Consider the following 23,640-nt stretch of genomic DNA (forward strand, 5'->3'; position numbering starts at 1 on the left):
CTCTGCCAGTGCCTGACAAATACAGAGGTGGATGCTCGAAGCCTACCATTGGATGGAGCACAGGGTCTCCAATGAAGGAGCTAGAGAAAGAACCCAAGGAGCTCAAGGGGTTTGCAGCCCCATAGGAGGAACAACAACATGAACCAACCAGTACCCCCAGAGCTCCCAGGGACTAAACCACCAACTACAGAAAACACATGGTGGGACTCATGGCTCCAGCTGCATATGTAGCAGAGGATGGCCTAGTCAGTCATCAATGGGAGGAGAGGCCCTTGGTCCTGTGAAGGCTCTATGCCCCAGTGTAGGGGAATGCCAGGGCCAGGAAGTGGGAGTGGGTGGGTTGGTGAATATAGGGAGCAGGGAGGGGATAGGGGATTTTCAGAAGGGAAACTAGGAAAGGGGATAACATTTGAAATGTAAATAAAGTAAATATCTAATTTTTAAAAAGGTCAGATAAATTTGTACTCACAACAAAATAATTAGTAAAATAAACTATACAAAAACAAATATAGTGAGTATATATTATCCGAAAATGTTATCTAGAAAAGAAGAAACAGTATTTGTTTATATCCCATCTGCCTTAGCCAAAGTGATTTTACAACAAAAATTCATTAATTTTTGAAACTGAGCTTTTCTGTCTATTAACGTAAACAAATGTATAGCAGATTAACTTTTATTGGAAACTTGAATTAGTTGTTTTTTCATACTTAGGATTCCATACCTAAATCTCTTGTGTTCCTCAGAAAAGTTATCAAGTGGTGTTTCCTGTGGTGTTCTTGAACCCAAAATAAAAGCAAAACGTGTATTTAAAGACTGCTTGAAAGCTATAAAACGTCTCCCAGGAAAAGTATGTCTAACAAGCCCCACCGTGCTGCTTTCCTGCCCTGTTTCTTCAGATGGAGGTCACGCCTTGCTGCCCAGGCTACACTGGACCCAGTGGCCCTCTGGCCTCAGCCATTCAAGGGCTGCAGCTACCAGGGTGCCAAGTACACAGCTGGCATTTTAGGTCAAACTCTATAAAAATACTTTCATGTTTTGAGATATAGATAAAATACAAGTAAGAAAGAAACTTTAAAATTTTCAAGCTCCAACTGTCTCTTTCTTTTAAATAACAAGACTCTAACAACAACAAAAAGAGGATAAACCTGAGTTTACTGTAGGATTTGATCTTTATATCTCTTCTTTACCATATTTTCCTTTAAAGATAATTTTATCAATATTAGTAAAATTTATAGAATAATTCTTAGAGTAAGCTACGCTTGTTGGTGTATTTCTTTTCTAATTCTTCTACAAGATAGATTTTAAATTGAACTGAAAGACTGTAATAGGAGAAGTGTAAGTGAGACAGCTATAATTTCCATATTTTAGTTTCCATTGTCCAGCAGTTGCCCCTGGATAGCAGAACTGCAGCCCGTGGCATACAATAACCTATTATGCATGATTCCATAGAAAGCATGATTTGTTGTTTCAATGTTAAACACTCATTAAACTTACCCACATCTTTTTTTTTACTTGTTGCTTTTCTTTTTTAAAAACAATTTTTATTAGATATTTTCTTCATTTACATTTCAAATGCTATCCTGAAAGTCCCCTATACATTCCCCACACCCTGCTCCCCAACCCACCCACTCCCGCTTCCTGGCCCTGGCATTCCCCTGTACTGGAGCATAGAGTCTTCACAAGGCCAAGGGCCTCATCTCCCATTGATGGCCGACTGGGCCCTTATGATGGTGATCTTTATCATTTCTTGAAATGATAGAGGTTTTGCAAACCCAAGCAGCTTACATCCAACTACTTTACTGTTCTCTCATTGCACAGTAATTCATGGTTTACTTCAGCCTTTTGCCATAAATGTAAACAATATCAAGAGAGATATTTTTAAATCATTTAAATAAGTGTGAGTAGCAAAAGAGCATCTCTCTGAGATGACAGGCGACAACCTAGAGCCTGTGCCTGACCTTCTGGACACCTGCCCACTGCAGATCCACACAGCATCTGTCCAGGGAACAGAGCCAGCAGCACAAATCAGCTTCATCTATTAAGGAACTCATGAAGGAGAGCAAAGACAAAACTGATGTTTTTAAACAATAACCAGAGAACTACGATCCCACGCATTATGGATACCTGTTGTTTTTTTTTAATAGGAACCAAACCATCAAACGGGTATGATGAAATTCACAGTAATGCCTTAAAGACTACAAAACACAAACCATACTGCATGCAAAAAAATCTAGCTAGTTATATTAGACAACAAAAAGCCATGCACCAAAATAGAGATTTAGAGCATAATTTATAACATAATCATGGCTCGGTAACATATTTGCAAGAAACAAAAAATGAACACTCTTTAGAAACAGCAAAGAACTTAACTGATTTAGTAGAGTTTAGTTAATATGTCCTTTTAAATAGTAATTTCAAGTAAAGATTTTTAATTATATTTTAAATACATGCTTTGGGTTAAGCCCTTGAAAGTACTTGAATATGGTCCTGTAGTTTTATTTAGTAATTAGAAGTGCTTATTGTAAGATTATGACAGATTGATAGACATATATCTTGTGTGTGTGTGTGTGTGTGTGTGTGTGTGTGTGTGTGTGTGTGTGTGTAGTGATTATATGGTATATAATCAAAGATAATCCTGCTCAGCGTTCTAGCAGAGCTGCACCATCCCCTTGGCCTTCTGGAGAACATGATGGGCTCTATAAGGCTGGACTGCACCCAACCAGGTACCTAGAGGAACCACTGGGCCAGTGACACCACAGCTAAAGCAGGAGCTGACCAGTGGTGTTGACAAGACAGCTACCATGCTCAACTAGATATGAACTTACTAATCTATTGAACTCTGACCTAAGTAATAATTACTATAGTACCGTACAATAACCTATGTCTCATTTCACAGTATCTTTCTGTCTTTTAAGATAACCAAACAAAACATTAGTGCATGGTTGCTGTTACATATGTAGCTGTGTACATGCAACAATTACAGAGGCTCCTTAACACAGGCTTCCCTGCCTTTATGCCTGTGGATGACAGGAAATGATTACATGTGCTTTGTCTTTTAAAAGGCTAATCATCAAAACAACAGTGTAACTTTAAGTACAGTCAGATCTTGCTACTTTTACTTATTGTATGTATTAGCATTTTCCTTGAAAAAGAATTATATAGTCATTTATAATATTACAGATGAAAAACTTAAACTGAGCTAGAAAAAAATCTACCTAGTATAAATATCATAAATAGTACATCTGTCTGTGAATGTGGTTACATAAGGACATTCATTTTAAGATAAAATTGCCTAACATCAAGGAAAGAACAGATTTCTCAGTGGGTTGCCTCTCTTTTCTCTTCCTATCATTCCTCAAAGAAGAAGTCTCACAGAAGACTAGATGTAAGGGTCCGAAAGCACAGCATTCTTGGTGGGATGCTGCCTCCCTCTAGAAGCAAATGCACGGCTGCTTTGCATATGATAAAAAATATGAACTGCTCCTAGCACCAGGGATTCTAAACTTCTTAGCGATACAGAGTCCATCACAACTAAGAACTATTCAGTCTAAATGTAGGGAGCATGGCCATCAGGAAATTCTCTGCTTTGAAGATATGAAGATGTAGGCACAGAGACAGTGATTCAATCATGATGTGCCTAGATTCTAGGTTCAAATTCTCTTTGATTTAATAAACCTCCAACAGAAAATAAAGAACAATCAAAAATACCAACATTCACATATATAATACTATCAAGACAATGGTCATGTGTTAACATTTGAAACAGGAAAAAACCTCAATTAAATAAACTACCAATATCTTTTTAAAGTTGTTTTCTCTCTCTCTCCTAGAATATAATTTCTCTCAGACATAATTTTCAAACAACAGTCATTTAGAAGAAAGAAATCTGATACATCTCACCTCCATTCATGATGAAAGGAAAATAAAACTCCTTATGGCTCATCACGGTTACCAGATAAAACACTACGGGAATGGGGTTGGGGCATGCACACATCAGATTTCTGCTGGTTTCAGAACTATGTGGCCTCCAGTTTGGGGCCAATCTCTGTCTCTAACCCTGAACAAACACATTGTCCTGAAATTGCTCTGAACTAAAATTCCACAGGGCCTGATGCAAATGCCTGCTCTGACAAGGAATAGATGCCGAATCCTGAACACATTTTCTTGGTGCACATATGAGAGATTTCAATCTCTGCATTCCCAAAGACTCAATTGTGTTATCTGTCTTTGTTATATACTGGTAGCTTTTGGAAGGACACTACCTGAATGTCGCAAAGAGGAGTAGTAACTAGGGGCATAATTAAAGACTGAGTTTCTAACACTGTACCAAATAATCCATACTGTTGTTCAGTTACCGTCTGGTAGTGCAGTAACTGCTGGGGTTGTGTGCTATCAGCTATGGAGCAAATAGCATTTCTCTGTCTATGTTGGAACAATCTCCAGAACAGCTCACAACCAAAACTCCTCTTCAAACGATGCTACCATTATGTGTGTGCTTACCTGCTTCCTTCTTTTCACACTGGCATTAGAATTAGCAAAGTACAATATAGGATTTTCCAGACAAGGAACTAACATGTGAGCGCAAAAATGTGCACACACTTGTGCCTCTACATTTCTCTGAAGTTCTGACAACTCGGCTTTTGTCCTTGACCCCATAAATACTATCTGAGTGGTACTTAATTCTTATCATTACAAAATTTCTTCAACCCATAAAGCCATAAAATAATTCAGATATCTTTCACACGCTGCACTGCATTCTTGAGCAATGTTAAATGTTAACTAGTTAATGTTAAATCCTAAATAGACTACGAATTGAAATTATGATAGAGAACATTGATTTTTAACTATATTTCTCTGTGTGGATTTCATACATAAACACACAAACAAGTCTGCCACTACTAGTATATGCGACTGTACAGCTACCAAATCTAACAAAATATAGCAAAATAGCCTTTCACTTCTGGCCTTAGCATAAACTTAGAACTTATATCAATTTTCAGACTGCTCAAGAGTGCGTGTCTATATATGAGGAGCAGTCGGGTACAGTCTCCCGATGTAGCCCAGGGTGGCTGTGAGCTACGGTCTATCTCGGCCTCCCTAGAAGCAGTAAAGGATGCCCTGCTCCCCGGCTTATACTTTCTCATGGTCACAATGTAACCCTTCAGTTAGTTAAGCATGCACTTATTACTCAGGCATATCCACAGGCCAGGATTAGGTAATGGAAACAGTCTGCTAACAATCTAAAATATTAATGCAAAAAAATGTTTTTAAGCATTCTATTTCAAACAAACAAAAAGACCTGTCAAACAGATGCTTTGCAGTTTGCAACAAACATCTGCCAGACAACACTGTAAGCTTGTACTGTACCAAAACTATCAGGGGTCTCTGCTGCTGACACCTCCTCCGCGCGCTTCGCAATGACCACCTCAGGCTTGGGAAATCTGCACGCTAAAAATAGTCTAAAATCAGAACGCAGTCAAGCAACGAAGTCATTACAACGTGTGCAAATATAAAATACATAAGAGTTTTTTACAGTGTTACATACTAGCACATAGGCAGACCTTCCTATGCACAGCAATGTAACACTGGCAATGGGATATTAAATGGTACAGTCATAATAGCCAGTCGGGCAAGAATACGTATCCGAGATACGTTTGCCAAGTAGGTGGTCCTGGCTTGTGTTAGATCCCCAGCACTGAAGAAGAATAACAATAACAACAACAATAATAACAACAACAATAACTGGTAGGAAAATTTTGAATGATTCTGTGACATTAAAGATGTACCCCTTCCACCCCCTACAGCCCAGGGGCAGGGTGCCCTAGCACTAAGGAAGCAGAGACAAAAAGATCAAGAGTTAAGACCAATCGGAACCACAGAGTAAATTCCAGGGTACCCTGAGCAAAGTGAAACCCTTTCTTAAATATAAAAAGCAAATGTGAGGATGGGACAGGTACCCCTGTGTGGAAGCCAGAGGACAGCGCCTATCATATGACACTATAACCAGGCATGATTGAATCTTTATCATTTGCTGCTTGCTTGCTTGCTTGCTTGCTTGCTGAGCTAGGATTGTGGTGTGTTGCCCAGAGGGGCTTAAACTCCCGAGTTCAAGTAACCCTGTTGCTTCATTCTCCCAATAGTTACTACAGTCATGTGCAACCACGCTTGATCTTCAGCTCCTTGTCGGTTATCCACTCTGGAAAACGTTCCATGGGTTTATCACTATGGGACAACACGGAAACACAATTGCATGCACTTCGGTCTGATAATGAACTGAATAATGGATACAGTGGCCAAATACAAATGCACTGTGATGAGGTTGGTCACGATCAGCATGCACATCTGTGTTTACAGAGTGGTCTGTGAACTGAAGCGCACAACAAAATTTGCAGAAAAGTCTGTAAGTTGTACAATTAATACTTTGTACAATTAATCAAAGTTAATAAACAAATAAAGTTGGAGTCCCAGTGTTGGAGACTTATGCCATGTACCTGAGAACCACTAACGCAGAAACAGCCTATGCAAATGAAATACAGATTGTTCAATGCATAAACTCTACATATGCAAATTAATAAAGTATTTTTCTTAGAAGCTAAATGTTTTCTTTTTAAATTATTCAATTTTACTATCATTCAATGATCAGCCTAGGATTTACTAAGCTACAAAGAAGGAAGTTCATCTGTTGAACCTTGCATTTAAAAATATAGGGAGTTTTATCATAGATTTGACTTATGACTAGAAAACAAAACCTTAAAAAAAGAACTTATAGAAAATCACCCCTGATACCAAAGAGTTATACGAATAGAGTCAACAGAGAGCAGAAATGCACAATGTGCTTTTCCAACAGGAAGAACTGCACTCCTAAGAGAGGACAGGATTCCACAGGAGAAAGGCTTTGGGCTTAGCCTTAAAGCACTGTGGATTTTAAGCAGGTAGGAGGAGAAGGAGGGAGCCATTTCTTCTCACAAAACACAGTCCAAAAGCCATGAGGAGAGTAGGTTAGGTAGATGTTATGCAAAAGACGTTATATTTTATGCTATACAACAGGGTTTCACAGCTGAAGCAGGGTAAGGAGAAATACATTGGGGTGGGGCGGGGGGTGGGGGGCAGTCAGTCCAAAACAAGGCATTGAAGTCCACTCTGGATGAGAAAGGCTTCCTTCCATGTGACAGAGTGGAAGGCATTGTGGTTCTGGGTGTCAGTGCCCAAACTAAAGTGAAAGAACATTCACACAAGAAGGCATCTGGTGGTCGTACACTGGTGACAAACAGAATCAGTGACTAGAAAATGACTAGATTATGAACAGTAGGAATCAGGTACCTATCCACCAGAGGATAGAGCTACAAAGAAATGCAGAAAGTAAGAAAATTAAAATGTACCATGTAGTACTAGGTTAATTACAAATTCTTTACAATATACAGACACACAGAGACACATACAGAAACACACACACACAGAGACAGACACAGAGAGAGAGACACATACACCTCTTTGTTCACTAACTGTTCACTTTGAGAATAATACCACAAAGTGTCAAGGTTATGTAACTAACAGATCTGAGGAAGCCCCACAAACGTTACAAGTAAACATATTGAGTTACTCATCTAAGTCTTTTTACTCTACAAAAGTAGTGGATAATTGCTGAAGCCTTAAAAGCATCTTGGAAGGAAAGAGTAGTAATGAACTCATGGGATGATATGGCCATACAGGACAATGTTCTTTAATTTAAACACCTTTAAAGTGTCCATACATGTATACAATGTATCTTACTCACAGCCACCCCTCCCTCCCTCTCCCTCTGCTCGTCCTGTCCTCAGTTTACAACGGGCTGGGTTCAATAGTGCTGCCCATGTGCCTGTGAGTGTGGAAGGCATGAGCAGACTTCCAGCATCCCACCCCAAAAATGATGCTCCCTTCCTCAGCAGCCAGAAACTACTAATGAAGCCTCAGCTAGAGGGGACACCTTGGGAGTCTTCCCTCCTTCCATGCTGGAAGTGTTAACCGGCTTGATCTTGTGAAGTCATCTGTGCAACTGTTATGATGTCATCATGTCCAGAGGACAGCATTTCACAGCCCTGCTCCCTCCTATGTCTGGGATATCCTTTGCACTCCCTCTTCAGCACTGTTCCCTGGACCTTGAGGACACCGAGCTACAGCACCTACTGCTGACCACTCGCTCACTTACTCTCAGCACTTTGAACAGTTACCTATATCTACATTAACCACTACCTGATACAACATGACGTCTCTTCAACTAAGGCTAGAAGCAGCACATATAAACATAAATATTAGAAAGAAGTTGGACAACATGGCCACTTAGCAAAACAGTATCAATAGGTTCTCCCCTTGGGCCTTGAGTTTTCACAGTGTTTTCAGTACCAGCACTGTCTTCAGTCCTGTGGAGCAGGCCTCAAATCCAATCAAGGATTGGATTGTTCCACACACTGCCTTGCCTTTATTGTGCCATCGTGCCTGGCAGTCAGTATTGCAGCATGCAGGATCTAGAACTGGTAAGATGGCTAATGTCTGTTCTCTTCCAGAAGCCTGCACAGCACCTTCTAGCTCCGGGAAAGCTAGCCAGTAAGGAGACAGTTTCTCGGTCAGTTCAAGATTGATTTCATCAAGTCCTACAACCAGTGTGGTGTCTTCAGCAACAACCTGGCTGTGGTGGGTAACATAACACAAACAGTGGCAATAGCCTATATCGTATGGATGTCCCTGGGGTCTCTCTGACTGTACAGAACACTGCTCACCCTGTTCACTGTTCACACTGTTGGCTGGAGGGGTACCTTTGTTCAAATGCCTTCTTTTTTTCTTTTAATTCTATTTTTAATTAGCTTTCAAACTAGTAAGTTTCATAAGATTTCTTCATACATCCTTAGTTTTGGTTAGCCTTTCTCCAATTCCTCCTTTCCTCCAGAAAAAGTGCTCCTGTTTGTAGGAAGTGCACACCAAAGTACTCTGATTGTAGTGAACAATACTGCAGCAACATTTCCCAATATACTTCTTGCCTGTTTATCTTTGTCTCACAGACTGCTTCCCAAGGAACAGTAACCTATAACTGAGATAATAGGACTTTATCCCCAAAACTCATTTTTTTAATGAGTCAAAGGGGAAAAAATGTTTATTGAACAATACTTAGAAGTCTATAAATATGAGATTGTACCAAAAAATTCTAAGTAATCAAAAATATGTGCAGAAAGTACACGAGGAGAACAGCATTTTAAAAAGCAAATGAAAAAGATCTGTGCCTGGAGGCATGTTCGCTGAGGAAATACTTCATTGGAGAGTATATGCTAGACAATAATATAATATAAAAGAAAATGAGTAAAAAGCAATCCAGCCATGCATCATTTAATAGGGACGCATCTGAGAAAAATGCTGTCAGGAGATTTTAGTTGTGCAAACATCAGAATGTGCTTCAACGGGGATGTTGTCAGCAGGCACTGTCCTATCTCAGAACCACCACGGTATATGCAGTTCATCACTGTAATGGTGTGAGTGTGACCTGACTGGCCTGTAGAGGTGCACTGTGCCCACAGTAGACAGAACCTTTACAAGACTCTGAGTGGTGCCTTGGTCTTTGGGGATACGCCCTAGAAAGGGATTATGTAAACCTAGGAGACCCAGGGCCTGTCAGCCTCTCACGCACATCCTCCCTCCCCTGCCCCTGACTTTCTGTTTAGAGACTGCTCCTCTTGTACCTCTTCTGGTCTACCACTGACTTTCACACAACCCTTATGCTGCTGTCCGTCTGCACCATGAAGGGAATGTAGCCAAGAGGCAGCTGCAGAGCTTGAACAGCTAGGCTGTTTAGACTCTGCCCAAACTCTGACCTTAGTAAGTTTTATCTTTTAGTAACATTGCCTGTCTCAGGCATCCACTACAGCAGGACATGGTATCCATCCAATACATGGATGCTGACATGGGCACAGCATCCTTATGTGGCATTTGTTACACAATGTTCATTTCTTGAGGGTGCTTACAAAAAAACATATTAACCGGATACCTTTTTTCTACTGTCTTTACAAAGCAAGCCCCTCTGAAGCAGAGAAAAACTTTCTAGGGTAATATTTTTTAAATATAAGATCATTCATATATCCAAATATAAATTTCTGCCATTTTGCAAAACACTCCACATCTTATATCATCATAATCACATTTGTTTATATTCTCCACTCAAATGTACCTATCTGCATAGTTTACTATCTGCATAGTTTCAATTCTCTACCTTAAAATAAATGAATAAAAAGCTCTAACCTTTGTTATTTAATATATAATTCCCGAATCTTTAACATGGAAATCCCCAAAGAAGTGCCTTTAAATTTCCTGACATGGAGTCTTCATTTATTCTATATTTCCAGGTAATGTCTGTATAGTGAACATTGCTAAACCCAGTCTACTTTGCACTGAAACACAGAGAGTTCCAAGGAACATTATTCACCTTTACAATAAACACTTCCAAAGTCAATTCAAATCCAAAGCTCCTTTCAGGCCTCTAAGAGAACTGTAGTCGCTAGGCAAGCAACTGGAACCTCATCGAGAGCCTGCAGGGGCAGAGGAGACATTAGCAGTTGTTTACCTGAGATACATGCAACCTTACACCACCAAGAGTCCAGCTAGAACAAATGAGGAGCAAGGAGAGGCAGTGTGACGGCTGACCAGAGTACAGAAACACTTAGACTGGGTGTTTCTGCCTGCGGCTCCTTAAAGATTTCTACCCCACATTATACACAATGAACCCAAAGTGTCTCTCCATGCTCACCCAGACGTGTAGTACCTTGGTTCTGACTGCTACTCAAGACCAACAAACATGGCTTGAAAGACCTTGGCTCAAATTAAGACTACTATTTATAAAAAAACAAACAAAAAACTATTTATGAACTATTTATGCTTCAACTACCCATAGAAAGTGTTCTGCCCTTAAAAGAAACAGAATGGTTTAACTTCAGAAAACAAAGACAATATTTCACTCTTGTCATTCCTCAGCATATTTTTTTTATTTATCAAATCAGTATGTGGAGATTACATTGTTAGAGCACTTAATTTTTCAAAGCAGTCACTTTAAGTGGTTTGATTTTCATTACCAAAACAGAATTTCCAACAATTTCTGAAATGGCCCTAAACGTACTTCTGCCATTTTGTACTATGTATTTATTTATATGGAGCACAATTCATGGCAGTAAAACTTTGAATAATAGAAGATGCTCTATGCAGTAACAAATATGCAGCCAAGATTTAGGTCTCTACATAAAATAAGGAACATGTCTATTCATGAATAGAATGTTAATTTGTATATCTATGTCATACATCTATAGCCCCAAGAACCTATAAAGACTTCTCAGGCAGAAAAAAAGGGATCATGGGAGGTAAATATTTAAGAACATTTATGCTCTAAAACTAAGCAGACTTATATTTCTTGACCCCAAAGCTGCAAGTAATATGTCCAGTATGTAACACGAGAGGTATTTTAATACCAAATATGTTTGCCCACTATAGTGTAGAAATGATTTTGATGGGGGCATGGGCAGTGGGAAGGAAGAGATATCTCAAGAGGAAGAAGAGAAGAAAAGTCCCCCTGGCCCTCAGTTAGGTTTTCCCCTCCTTTTAAATGTATGTGCATGAGTGTATTGCCTGTATGTGTAAATTTGTGCACCATGTATATGCACTACCCACAGAGGCCAGAAGAGGGTGTTGGGTACCTTTAGACTTGCACCCTGAGACCTGTGAGCTGCTAAGTGGGGGCTAGCCCTGGAACAGCAGCCAGTGGGGGCTAGCCCTGGAACAGCAGCCAGGGTACAGTGCACAACTCCTGAGCTATCTCTCTGACCCCTCTTAAGCATTTTCATTGAAAAAGCTTTTCATTGCCTGCTTAATTTTCTTGTAAGAAAAGTAAAATAAAATAGTTGCAGGAAAACAGGAAAATCAAAATAAGAACCCCACTCGACAAGGTGGCAGGCTGTAACAGAAACAGGACTCACAAAACCCAGCTGGCCCTGAAATGCTAACGTTGCTCACTGCCATCCTTGGACCACAAGCACCTGGAACTATTAAGGAATGTGCAAGGCACACAGGCACAGTGCCAGTGGCTGAGGATGTGAAATCAGGATGTTAATGGGCTCTGGTCTTGAGTGCTTCCATTCTCTAACACATTCTTGTATCTTCCACAGCCACAAGTGCATGTCCCAGTTCAGCACGTACGTTCCCACCTTCCCTGTCTTCCTAGGAACACAGACGCCATAGACCACCTAAATACAAACTAGACTCGGCTCGCCTTATCTACGTATGGTGCATGTAAATGCTGGCATCTCCACTCTGCCTTCAAGTTTCTCACAAGGAACAGATCCTACCTGCTAAATGGCCCACACATTTTCTACAGAATGCTGCCAGAAAGAGTGTGATTTGCTTACATATAAAATTTAAGGTTTCGTCATGAAAATATGAATTACGTTCCAGTTCGCTTCAAACCTGTAGAAAGCACAGAGTAGGCTTCTGAGATTACAGCAATGGAAGATAGCCCTGTAAACATGGGCCTGCAAGGTCACTTTTGTTGTTGGCTACAGGAAAAAAAAAATAATGTCAAAGTATCATCCTGCTGTGAAGCCATGTTTCAAAATACAGCACAAGAAGAATGTTATCTTCAAATTTGCAAATAAGTTGAGGGTCAGAAAAGGGTAGAGAAAGAGAAAGCAGAGATATCTAAACATAGATTGGGAATCATGACTGTGATGAACAAGAATTCTACCTGAACCACCTGTGGAAATTAGCATATTAATTAATGAATTAACATGAGCACAGAGAAGATCAGGTAAAATCTAGCCCTGTAGCTCCTTTCCATATCCCAAGTCCCCTTTACAGAGTTAAACCCTTCCTTATCCATATTTCCTTTTCAGCCAACTAAACCAGGCTACTCCCCACATGGCCACATCAGAAACTGCTTCTGACCGCTCCGTTCTGGAAGCCAAAGGATGTTCTCACTCTCTCTTTTGAAATGCTCTCTTCGCTACTACGAACATATCAGCTATCCAGAACACATCACGACTTTCCATCTCTCTCTCTAGATATTCATCACCATCTAATTCTGGTTTTTCTTCTTCACCCTGTCCAGGTGTTGATGTTTTTCAGAAAAAAACAAAAAAAAACAAAAAACTTCTAGGACAGTGGTCCTCAGCCTGTGGGTCATGGCCCCTTTGGGGGTTGCATATCAGACATTTACATTACAATTCGTAACAACAGCAAAATTACACTTATAAAGTAGCAGCAAAATAATGTCATGGTTGGGGGTCGGCACACATGAGGAGCTGTATTAAAGGGCCGCAGCGTTAGGAGGGTTGAGAACCTCTGCTCTAGGAGCTTCCCCTTTGACTCCACCCACTCTGCCTGCCTCCGTTATTACCTATGTGAGTCGGATGCTCAAGCGTGAATGCTCCCCTGGATCCCCAGTGTCCCGACACCCAGCTAACTACTGAATAGCTCTCCAGAACTATCTCACAGGCATCCAATATACAGAAAGCTATGAATGAACTCAAATACTGCTTTCCTTACTTTTCCAAACTTTTATACAATCTTATTAACTATTATACACCTTGAGGTCCCCTACTGACAAAGTAACGGTGCCATGTTTACTTTTCTATATTGAATACATATTTGAGCAAATATACAGAAGACAGACTAGAATATGTTACTTACAATGTAACCTGCTGGATATGGTACTGCAGGCCTACAATACCAGCAGTACTTAGGAGGCTGGAGGATGGTGCGTTTGAAGCAATCTACCTCAAAAAAACACAAGCAAACAAACACACACGAAAATGATACTAGCACATTTGTTTCTGGTTTTGGTTTTTCCATTGGCTATTTGGATATTTATGCCAATACAAATATTTTTTTTTTAAAAAGAGTAAGAATTGAAGTTTCAAAGCTAGACAGGCTGAGTTATAACTCAAATATGACATGTAGCTTCTAAGATCTTGGGCAAAGTACCCATAGCCTCTGTTTCTTAATCTATAAAATGTAACATCTTCCAAGAATAGTAGATGAGAGAAGTATATGAAGAGTCAGTTTGGTATGTACAGCATTCAGCGAGCACCCAATAACCTACGGAGCAGCCGTGACGACGTGCTTACAACAGCAAAACAGACAGCAACAGCACATGGCTAAAACTCAGAAGTTACTGATACTTTTAGATTAGAGACTTTTTTTTTAACCATGCTAAATAGTTCATCCTAAAATTCAGAAGGAAAAGTAGGAAATCTGGACTAAGCCAAGAACATCATTCGAACTTAAATTCCTCTGCAACTTAAAGATCCATAAAAAGTAATCCCCTCACAACTACTTTTTTTGGTATGTAGAACAACGGTAATCCAGCCACAACCCAGATACTTGCAAGAAAGAGTTTCACTGACAAAGCTGAGGCTGGATCTATAGCCATGTGATGGATGTCAGCAGCTGGCAGAAAAGAGGATGGTCCTTGAAGTGTCTGTCAAGACTAAACCTTCTGGGAGTGGAGTGAAGGGACCCAAGGCTTTGTTTTGTGAGTAAAAGAAAATTAAATTGTAAGCACTGTGGGATAGTAACAAACAGCAGAGTAGCGTGCCTTAGACACAGTAGCAGAAATGCCAAGATGCACTCCTCCTCACGGAGCAGGAAGGAGCCACCAGGAATGTGAGAGCAGAGCTGAATGTGTGAGAGCTCTGGAGGGAGGTGCAGAGCATGCTAAGGCCGACATACCTCATTCTCACTGTGACAGTCTATGGAGATGCCACCTAAAACAGCTGTGCTCTGCGGGCATTTGGTGTAATGACTAGTGAGTCTACAAATAGAAGTAGCCTCGGATAAAATCGCTGTACCAAAATACAGCATAGAAGGACTGTGGCATTTGGTGCAAGGTACGTTATAAGCACACTCACATCTTCTCTAAGACAGAGAAGGAAATACGACATTAAAAGCAAGCAGAATAAACGTTTCAGTTTCCCTACAGAATCTTTTCACAAGAGCCTCACATTAAGCAGACTAAGGTGAGTTTAACATGTAACTACTTGTTACGTGATTGTGTGCCTTAACTTAGAAAAGACATGAAGCAATAAGACAGAGACAAGACTGGAGTCCTATAAAGCTGCGTACTAATTAATTCAACTGACTTGGGCAAGATGCTAATAAAATCTGCGCGCAGGGATTTGGTCTCTATTTGTTCCAGTGATTTTATAAGCAGGCACGCCACAGGAAAGCAGGCAAGAACGTGATTATGCAAACATCACTATTTTTAGAAAAATTGAATCTCTTCTAATAATGATTTAATATCAGGTCATACCCGACATCAAGATCACCCAGTTTCTTTCAGCTCCAGCCAACCTTCTTCATGAGCCCATAAATGAGTTACTCCAACTTTCCCACCCACAAATTTCCTTATTAAAAATGTGCTTGCCACAACTGCTGTTTAAAAAAGAAGAAGAAGAAGTGACTGCTGGATGGAAAATGGTAAATTAAACCAGGGCAATGTCTGATTTATTTGAAAGCTGTATTTTCTAACTTTATTGTGTTTAGAATTTAGTAGTGAAGAAACAACACAACCAAGGAAAAGTTATTGGTAAAGTTCAGACAGACGAGTAGTTGGCTAGATAGATAAGGAATTTATCCTCTGTCCTCATCAAGACACAAACGCACGGAAAACAAACAGTGCAGAGGGTGGGTGGGGACTGCAGATGGTGAGAGCAGAGACAGGTCCCAACAGCTGAAGAAACAGTTTCAACATTCCCTATACATGATGCCTCTCAGCCAGGAGACTTTGATAAGCCTCTCCATGAGGTTCCACATTCTCAACCATCCAAGAAACTTGTAGCTACAGTTAGAGACATTTTTGGCAAACACAACTAGGAAAGCTTGCAAGGGTGCTACCAGCAAATGGTAGGTGCAGGATAGAAATGCTGTTCAAAAGCCCATGAGGGGAACAGACCCTCAACAAAGGATTTCCCAGCCCAAAATGCTGACACCTAGAGAGTGAAAAATCCTGATAAAGACAGAGGGATGCTGTACACCTCCGTGTCTAAAGAGTCACTGTTCTACCACCTGGTAGAATAGCAAATGTTCCAGACAGTGCCCCATACCCTTATAAAAATTGACATAATAATTGCAAAACCTTCAACAGAAAAGTTAATGTACAGATTAAAGAAACTATAATTATTAGACATGATCACGCACATAACATGCTCTCTCAAGATTTCTCTTCCCTTAAATCTAGAATAGCCCTAGTGACTTACTCTCCTGATCAGTAGCAGGAAACAAAGATGACAGTGTGGGCTTCCAAGACATGGTCCTAACAAGTTGGTAGGAAGCTGGATCTGGGCCTTCAGAGATGTCCACAGCCTTATCCTCTACCCTTTGAGTTTGCTACGTATATAGCAAAGGGACTTCACAAATGTGACTTAAGATTTTGAGAGAGATTACCCTAAATTATCTCACTGAGTCCTAGACATTGTCACAAGCTTTGTACCATAGTATGTGCTATAATGTTTTTCCAGGGCATGATTATTGCTCATGGAAACTAAATGTAGTCACAAGAGTCCTTACAAGGGGGAAGCAAAAGGTCAAGGGGAAAGAAGATAGAGCAACAACTGAGCAGAGATTCAAGCTAAGAGGCCAAGAGCCAAGGAATGCTAAAAGCTCGAAGAAGCAAGGAACACATTCTCCCCTGAGACTCCAGAAGGACAGGGCCTGTTGACAAGCGCCTTTAAGACTCATTTTGGACCCTGAGTTGCCAAAACTCTACACAAGAGTGTTGTGTTGTTTTAAGCCCTGAGTGGGTACTAAACTTGTTACAACAGCAATAGGAAACTGATACAAAGTTTTACAGCTTCTCTTACCTCTCTTGGAACATTTTTTCTAGGAACTCTGACCTATTACCTAAATATTACAGCCCTTCTGAAATGTCACAGTCACTGTTATTGAGGAAACCTGTATCTGCCTGGGTCAGCAGTTCTAGCTGGGACCAGAAATCTGTGAGTAAACCCTTCTCAGACCCTCTGGTGAAGCCATGCTGGCTCCCCTCTGGCTGAGCCAGTTGGGGCTAACACTCCCTTATTCCACTTTTATAATCTCAGCTAAGGCACTGAAATGTTTTTATTCATGTTAATTGGCATAGGAAATGTTTTTCTCTCTGAGCAAAAGCTGAGATCATCCTTATCCACCCCAGAGGCTAAGAGGTGGGCACGACTGCTTCTTACTCATAAGCTGTGGAGAATAGGGAAAGAGTTTTTAAAGGTACATGATCCCTAGTAGAGTGATCTCCACGACAAAACTTGGTCATGGTTGGACCCTACAGATGTCCAACCCAACAGCTGCCAGACTTCCATTCTGTCTAAGACCCTGTAGGCTACTTGCCAAGTACTCCAAACGGAGTGCTTTATCTACCTTAAATAAACAGTCACAAGTGGGGAGGATTGAAGACATTACAGTTTAGAGCTATAAAAGTAATATGGAGTTCATCAGTAGCAAAAACACATTTTAAAAGTACATAACTACTGTTTACACAGAGAAACAAACAAAAAAGATGAAAGCTAAAGAATCTGCTGCTAACAGAAAAACTGCACACACGATTCACCTGGAAATAATCTTTTTAAAGTGTGAACACAGTCCCTCACTACCACAAACGACACAAAGTTTGCCCCACATGGGGAAATCAAAGGAGGCAGCATGCCCTGAGTGCCATAGATGAGCCTCACCTTAGGAAAACCACCTACTTGATCATGGTATCGCCTCTGTCAGGTAACTTCAATCTTATTTGCCATATGTAAAATTGGTTTTTTTTTTAAGTTTTGAATATATATGACAATAACATTTCCTAAGAAGCTTTTTTCGATTCTCATCTCTTATGATATCTCCCCCAAAACCAGCTCTTGTCTTACATAACTCTACAGTAACTGTAGAGTTCTTATGTAGGAACCTTCTACAAGGTACCACTGCAACCAAGATAGGCTACTTCTAAGTCTGTATCATAAAAGACTGGCTTCTAGAACTCCTTCCAGCCATAGCCAAGACCTCAGAAAGCCAAAAGCTTGATTTCAATATCATGAGAGACTATGAATAAGAAATACCCAAATGAGTGGATCCAGGACTTGGGGACACTAGAAACTGTGTGGTGCTTGTTCTGTGTTTCTGTGTGTTTGATATAACCTGTTTTAGAATAACAACTAACACTATCTTGTTTCAAAAGCAAAATGTACTTTTAAAGACTTTAAAAATAATTATAAGCAGAAATGTTAGTTGCAAAAATGAGGAGGAAAGAATTTGCTTTAAAAATCTTGGCTGATGCTAACAGGCAACTGTACCGACGTCATACATCAGCTCTGCTTTTGACAGAGCCAACCCCTACTGTCAGTGGAATGCCTGCTACCTCTGCAAGAGAAAACAAGTTGAGCAGGTAAGAGTGTAACATAAACTCTGCCTTCAGATTGGAAAGGAAAAATCAGTTTGTAATTTTAAAACCGAAACAACCCAATTCACTCAGATAAGATATCCCACAAGGTCTGCCTCATCTGATATAAACTGATTCTAGAGTGATATCTTGTCACAAATTCTACCACAGGCCTGCTGATAGACACATGAGAAAGATAAGAACTGAGTGCCACATTTCAGCAGATCTTATGACCCATTTCAAAGCAGAGATGATTTTTTTTTCCTTTCTGTAATGTTTTATCAAAGCCTGAATGCTTCCCAGGATAACCTTAAGCACCTTTCCAAGGACACACAGGCTTCCTATAGTAAGAACCAGCCCTTGCCCAGGGACAATATGTCATTAGAAAGTATAGCTAGTACTCTACATTTAGTGCTTTAGTTGGTAGTTTACAGAATTAAGATGGATGACATGGCCTGCTAGTGAGGCACTTGTCGCCAAGCCTAAGGGCCTGAGTTTGATGATCTGGATCCAGTGTGTTGGCAGGAAAAACCAGACAACCCCCATATGTTGTTCTCTAACTTCTACAAGCATGCAGTAGCATGCTCACACACAAATAAGTGATGAAAGTATTAGAAGAAGAAGAAAAACAAGAATGCTGAAAAGGGTAAAGAAAACATGAGAGGTTTTCATTTAAAACAAACCAAGAAACCCACTGATTTTAGAATAGTATGTATGAGGGACAAGAATTCCCAGGGCAGTGAGGTCCTTTTACCTTATGTAATTGGTGAACAAGGTAATATACTAAGCAAGTCTAGTTATCCCCTTAACTACGTGATTGGGAATAAAACTTAAGTGGGCACCAAGGCACGCTAAAAACTGACGCAGCAGCACCTCTAAGTGTCACTGACTCGGAAGCTAGCCAGAAGCATCAACAAAGAAAGACAGATGTCCAAACTTTGAAGTGTTTTAGCTTATAAAGGGGAGACATTAAACCGCCAAATTGTTTCCTATAGATTTACCTCTCTTTGTTTTTTCCTGAACAAATACATTTAAATGACCAACGGCTTCCTCAAATAATTTAGATCCTTAAGTTTTATTGATGCTAATGACCTCCATGGACTTGAGGTTTTAGGTCCTTCCAAGGATAGCTAAAACCATCTTAGATTTTAAAACACTGTCTTCATTAGAAAATCTAACACTCCTACCCAATACCCTGCTGGTATGTGCAAAATAGATAAAATTTAGCAAGTCAGGTATTGATATTGTAAAACGTGCATTTCAATAACTGCTATAAAATTATATTCAAAGGATCCTCCAATCTTATACCATGTTGACAATGTAGAATTTCCAAGACCTCGCTTTAGAAAAGGGAAAATGACGTTTACAGCCTCACCTGAGCGACACAAACTGACTTTCTAAGATACGCCTGTCTATATTGTTTTCAAAGAGAACTTTTTCAGAATTTGAGTCTTTTTAAGCCACACATAGACTAAAGGTATGCTAGTTTTCGGTTATGATTTTCTGTAATGTTGTGATTTACTAACTGAATTGATTGGAATACTGCATTTTCCTGAAAAAGTGTTGTGGGTAAGCAATGCCTGAAATTATCCATTACTTTATAGTGGCTCACAATCCCCTAAACTGGGGAGAAAAAAAAAATCAGAGTAGTAAAGGATACAACCAATAAAAAGTCTCTTAAGTTGTAAAGGTAATCTAATATCAGGCAAGAGCTTGCTTTCCTCCCGTGCACAGGCCAAATGCAACCTTTCAAGATGCCTGAAAGCCACGTTCCGAATCAGTGCTGAAGTGTTCTATACTTCAGAACTTACAGAATGTTTACATAATACTTTATATTACCAACTTCAACTATTTAAAAACTTCCTAACACATCCAAATGTCACATAAAGAGTAGCTGTGTTTTTGTGTATACAACAGAATTTACATAGCAAGAAAAAAAAAACTTTAAAGACTGAATCCATTGTAGTCTTTGCATCTTTTCAATGCCTTTTCACATACACTCAAATTCTGACCTACCACATTCCGCACTTGTTTTAAAAATATCCTATCTTAACGTGTCTGTTTAAAAATAGCTTTCCTTTCATCCTTTCCCAATTATTTTTAAGTAGAAGTGTGCTTTTCATTTTCAAGTCACAGATTTCTTAGCCCCAACCACCCAAAAACTCACTTCATTCTTTCAAACTCCAAGGAAACAAACTCTGGAGTTCAATTTGAATCTCCAGACTTCCAGTACACACTCAGTTGCTGGCTCGATACAATCTTTCCTTGGGCCATTTCACAACCAAATGTGAGAAGCAATATAACAAACCAAGAGCATCTTGGGAGGGGACATCCACACACCTTCAAGAAAGTTTCCGGCTGCCTGCCCAGTTCCTGGCACTTTCTTAGACCAGGCAGGGCATGCCACCTGCATGGGTACACGGTCTCAGGAAGACACCAAAGGCTTAGGGAATGGAGGGCTGGAGAGAGGAGGCACAGGACAAACCAAAACACAACCCTGAGAGGCAGCTGACATTTCAGGATGAAGCTCCGAAATTCCACGGCCAGGGAGGCACCAGCCAAGCTCGGCCCTAACTACCTGGCACGATCCGCTCGTGTCCTGTCTTGGGGACACTCGGAAGGTGGAAAGTTTCCCCTTTCGGCCGTGCCAGGAGCGGGGCAGAGTGTGGGGAGGCGACAGGGGTCTGAGAAGTAGGTCTTCCCAGGCGGCCCCACCCGCTTACCTTGTGCGATGGCAATGGACTCGAAGCGGTGCAGCTCTTTGAGCAAGCAGCTCCTCTCCGTGGAGTGCAGGCTGTAGATGAAGTCGCGCGCGCCCTGCGCCGTGTTCAGCGCCTCCATGGGCTCCTTCTTGGGGTGTGTGCCCAGAAGCCGGGGACCGCCGGGAACCCCGAGCGCCAGCAGTCCCCGGCCGCAGCAGCACCAGGACGGCAGGCGGGGCGCGGCGGCAGGGCCGGGCCTCAGGCTGCGCGCCGTCCGGCTCCCCAGCAGCGGCAGCAGCCGGGACATGGCGCTGGAGCGCGACCCCCGCAGCGGTCCCAAGGGAAGACGGCTTCGGGGCGCAGCTGGACAGAGGCTCAGGAGCTGGGCTCAGCCCGGCCCCGCCCCGGGTCCTCCTGACGCGCGGCCCGGGCGCCCGACACCATGCACTCGGCGGGCCCGCGCGGCGACCGCCTCCCAGCCGTGCCCGCTCCGCTTCCCGCAGGCCGTGAGCCCGGGAAAACTTTCTGCGCCGCGGCCGGGCCGGGAGCTCGGAGCGGGCGGGCGGTGCGGGCGGGCGGGCGCCTCCCGGATGAGGAGCGGCGGCGCGGGCGAGCTCGGCGAGCGTGTCTGATCTTCCAGAGGGATGAGTCACCGCGCGCCGCCCTCCTCCGGCGCCGCCCTCCGCCGCCGACCGCTTTCCCACCCTCTGGCCTCACGCCGGCCTCACTCGGTAGGGCTGCTGCGCCCTCAAAGCAACCGCGCCGTGACAATCAGGCCCGAGCCGCAGCCGCCACCCCTAGCGGCGGAGCCCGGGATAGGAGGGCGGGGCGGCAGGGACTGGGCGGGGACTGGGCGGGGCCACGCAGGCGCATAGCCGCTTGGGAGGGAGCTCATCCTGGAGTCTCCACCCACTCCTTTGCGTGGCAAGGAAAGGAAGGGGTGCTTACCCCGTCAGACGGCATCCGCCTGTGTTAAATGCACGGCAGAGAGCAGCAAAATAGAGTTCAGGGCTGGATGCCCGGCGGGGTGGTGCAGCTCCCGCACTGCTCTCCGAAGCACCGTCCTAAATCTGGAGTTCGGACGGCCCTGGAGGAGCAGCCGGATGGATAAGAGCCTCGTGGGGTCACCGCACCCAGCCCAGGCCTGCGGGACATGAAGCACAAAGAGCCGCACCCTTCGCCAAGCCAGAGAGTGCCCACCGAGGCCAGACAGTGCGGCGCTGAAACGCCCTCTCTGGCAGCACCCTGGGGAAGGCGGCAGGGCCGGCTCAACCCGTCCCAAAAAGAGGAGGGTGTGAGGCTGAGACTTAAGATTTGGGGAGGAGAATACTCTTCCCTGACCCGACAGCTGTTTACTTGGAGATTGTCAACTCTGGAGCCAGGGCGAGAATGTCATAAACCTTTATCGAATGGTCTCTGGGGATTTATGTCCCTCTTTTGGTGCCACGCGGAGGAGAGACTCATCCCTCTTGCCCAGATCCTAGATATTTGCAAGGCCAGGGTCAAATGTCACCTCCTTCATGAAACGTTCCCTTCTTTGTAAGGAAGATCACTGCTTTATCTGAACCTATCTGAGGACACTTAGGCACCCTATCTTAGAAAAATAAATCTGCTTAGACGATAAATCTACTCAAGTGTAATCAAGATCCAAATCCCCTCCTTATCGTAACCACTGCTGCAGCTCAGAACCTTGCATGAAGTGAATGTGCTATAAGCACGTAAGACAGCACAGCCAGTCCCACAGCTGTGGTTTTGAACTTGCAAATGCAATGAACCTCAGACCAAAAGTACTTGGAAAAAAAAGATGTATCTGCAGACTTTCTCATTATTCCGTTAATGGAACAGTGTAACAACTATTTCCGTGCACCTACACTGTATTGGTTATTATAAGTAATCCAGAGATGATTTAAAGTATGTCGGAGAGTCCAATCAGCTGTACTTTTATAAACCCTTCAGTTAAAATTAATGTCCTCAAGAGTGAACGGGAGGGGGGACGGGGGGGGGGAGGCTAACTGGGGGGGGGGGGGAGACCCTCCCCTAGAGTGGGTGGCACCTTCTGCCGGGTGGCCTAGAGAAGAAGAGGACTCCTCGAAACTCTGAAATTCCCATATTGCTTCTTTACACTGCCTTCAATTCTTACCAGAGAACGTGTCCACCTTTGTTCCTACTGCTGCCCTCCACTGACACCACTGTTCCCTTCTACAGCCTTCTGAGCTGGAATGACAACCAGAAACCCTTCAGGACTCTTCCAAGTCCCAAGCACCAGATTTGGACTGTGGCCAAATCCAGCTTCATGTACAGTGTGTGTGTGTGTGTTGTGGGAGCGGGGGGGGGGGGGGGGGGGAGGGTCCTGCAAGCTCTACAGCAGCAGGGAAATGAACTACCAGAGCCTCAGCTCAGCCAGCAGTCAGCTGGTGCTGATTCAGACTTCTGGAGTCTGACACCAGACCAGTTTATTTTAGACTTATTTAAATAAAGTACAATTTTGGAAAAGTTTCTTGGTAACAATTATCCCAATCCCACCTGCAC

At 42.4% G+C, this 23,640-nt stretch overlaps 1 protein-coding gene and 1 non-coding gene across 4 annotated transcripts in view; both read right to left on the bottom strand.

The window, feature by feature from the left end:
* The window catches only part of Tmem65 (transmembrane protein 65), a 41,395-nt gene extending 19,442 nt beyond the window's left edge, over window positions 1-21,953 (bottom strand). Inside the window, exons 1-2 of one of the 3 annotated variants that reach the window (XM_006521504.4) lie at window positions 21,133-21,951; window positions 5,368-5,448 (exon numbers count right to left, since the gene is read on the bottom strand). In XM_006521504.4, the coding sequence (XP_006521567.1) occupies window positions 5,368-5,448; window positions 21,133-21,418 (367 nt within the window). In that variant the 5' untranslated portion in view covers window positions 21,419-21,951. Of the gene's footprint in view, window positions 1-5,367; window positions 5,449-21,132 lie in introns of all 3 variants that reach the window. The other 2 variants (XM_011245759.3, NM_175212.4) reach the window with 2 other exon arrangements.
* On the bottom strand, window positions 17,612-17,768 carry Gm24041. Its single transcript, XR_003951739.1, has one exon. It is a non-coding gene; the product is annotated as a U1 spliceosomal RNA (small nuclear RNA).
* Window positions 21,954-23,640: the final 1,687 nt, after the last annotated feature.

The sequence above is a fragment of the Mus musculus genome, chromosome 15 (genome assembly GCF_000001635.26).
Source record: "Mus musculus strain C57BL/6J chromosome 15, GRCm38.p6 C57BL/6J".
Lineage (NCBI taxonomy): Eukaryota > Metazoa > Chordata > Mammalia > Rodentia > Muridae > Mus > Mus musculus.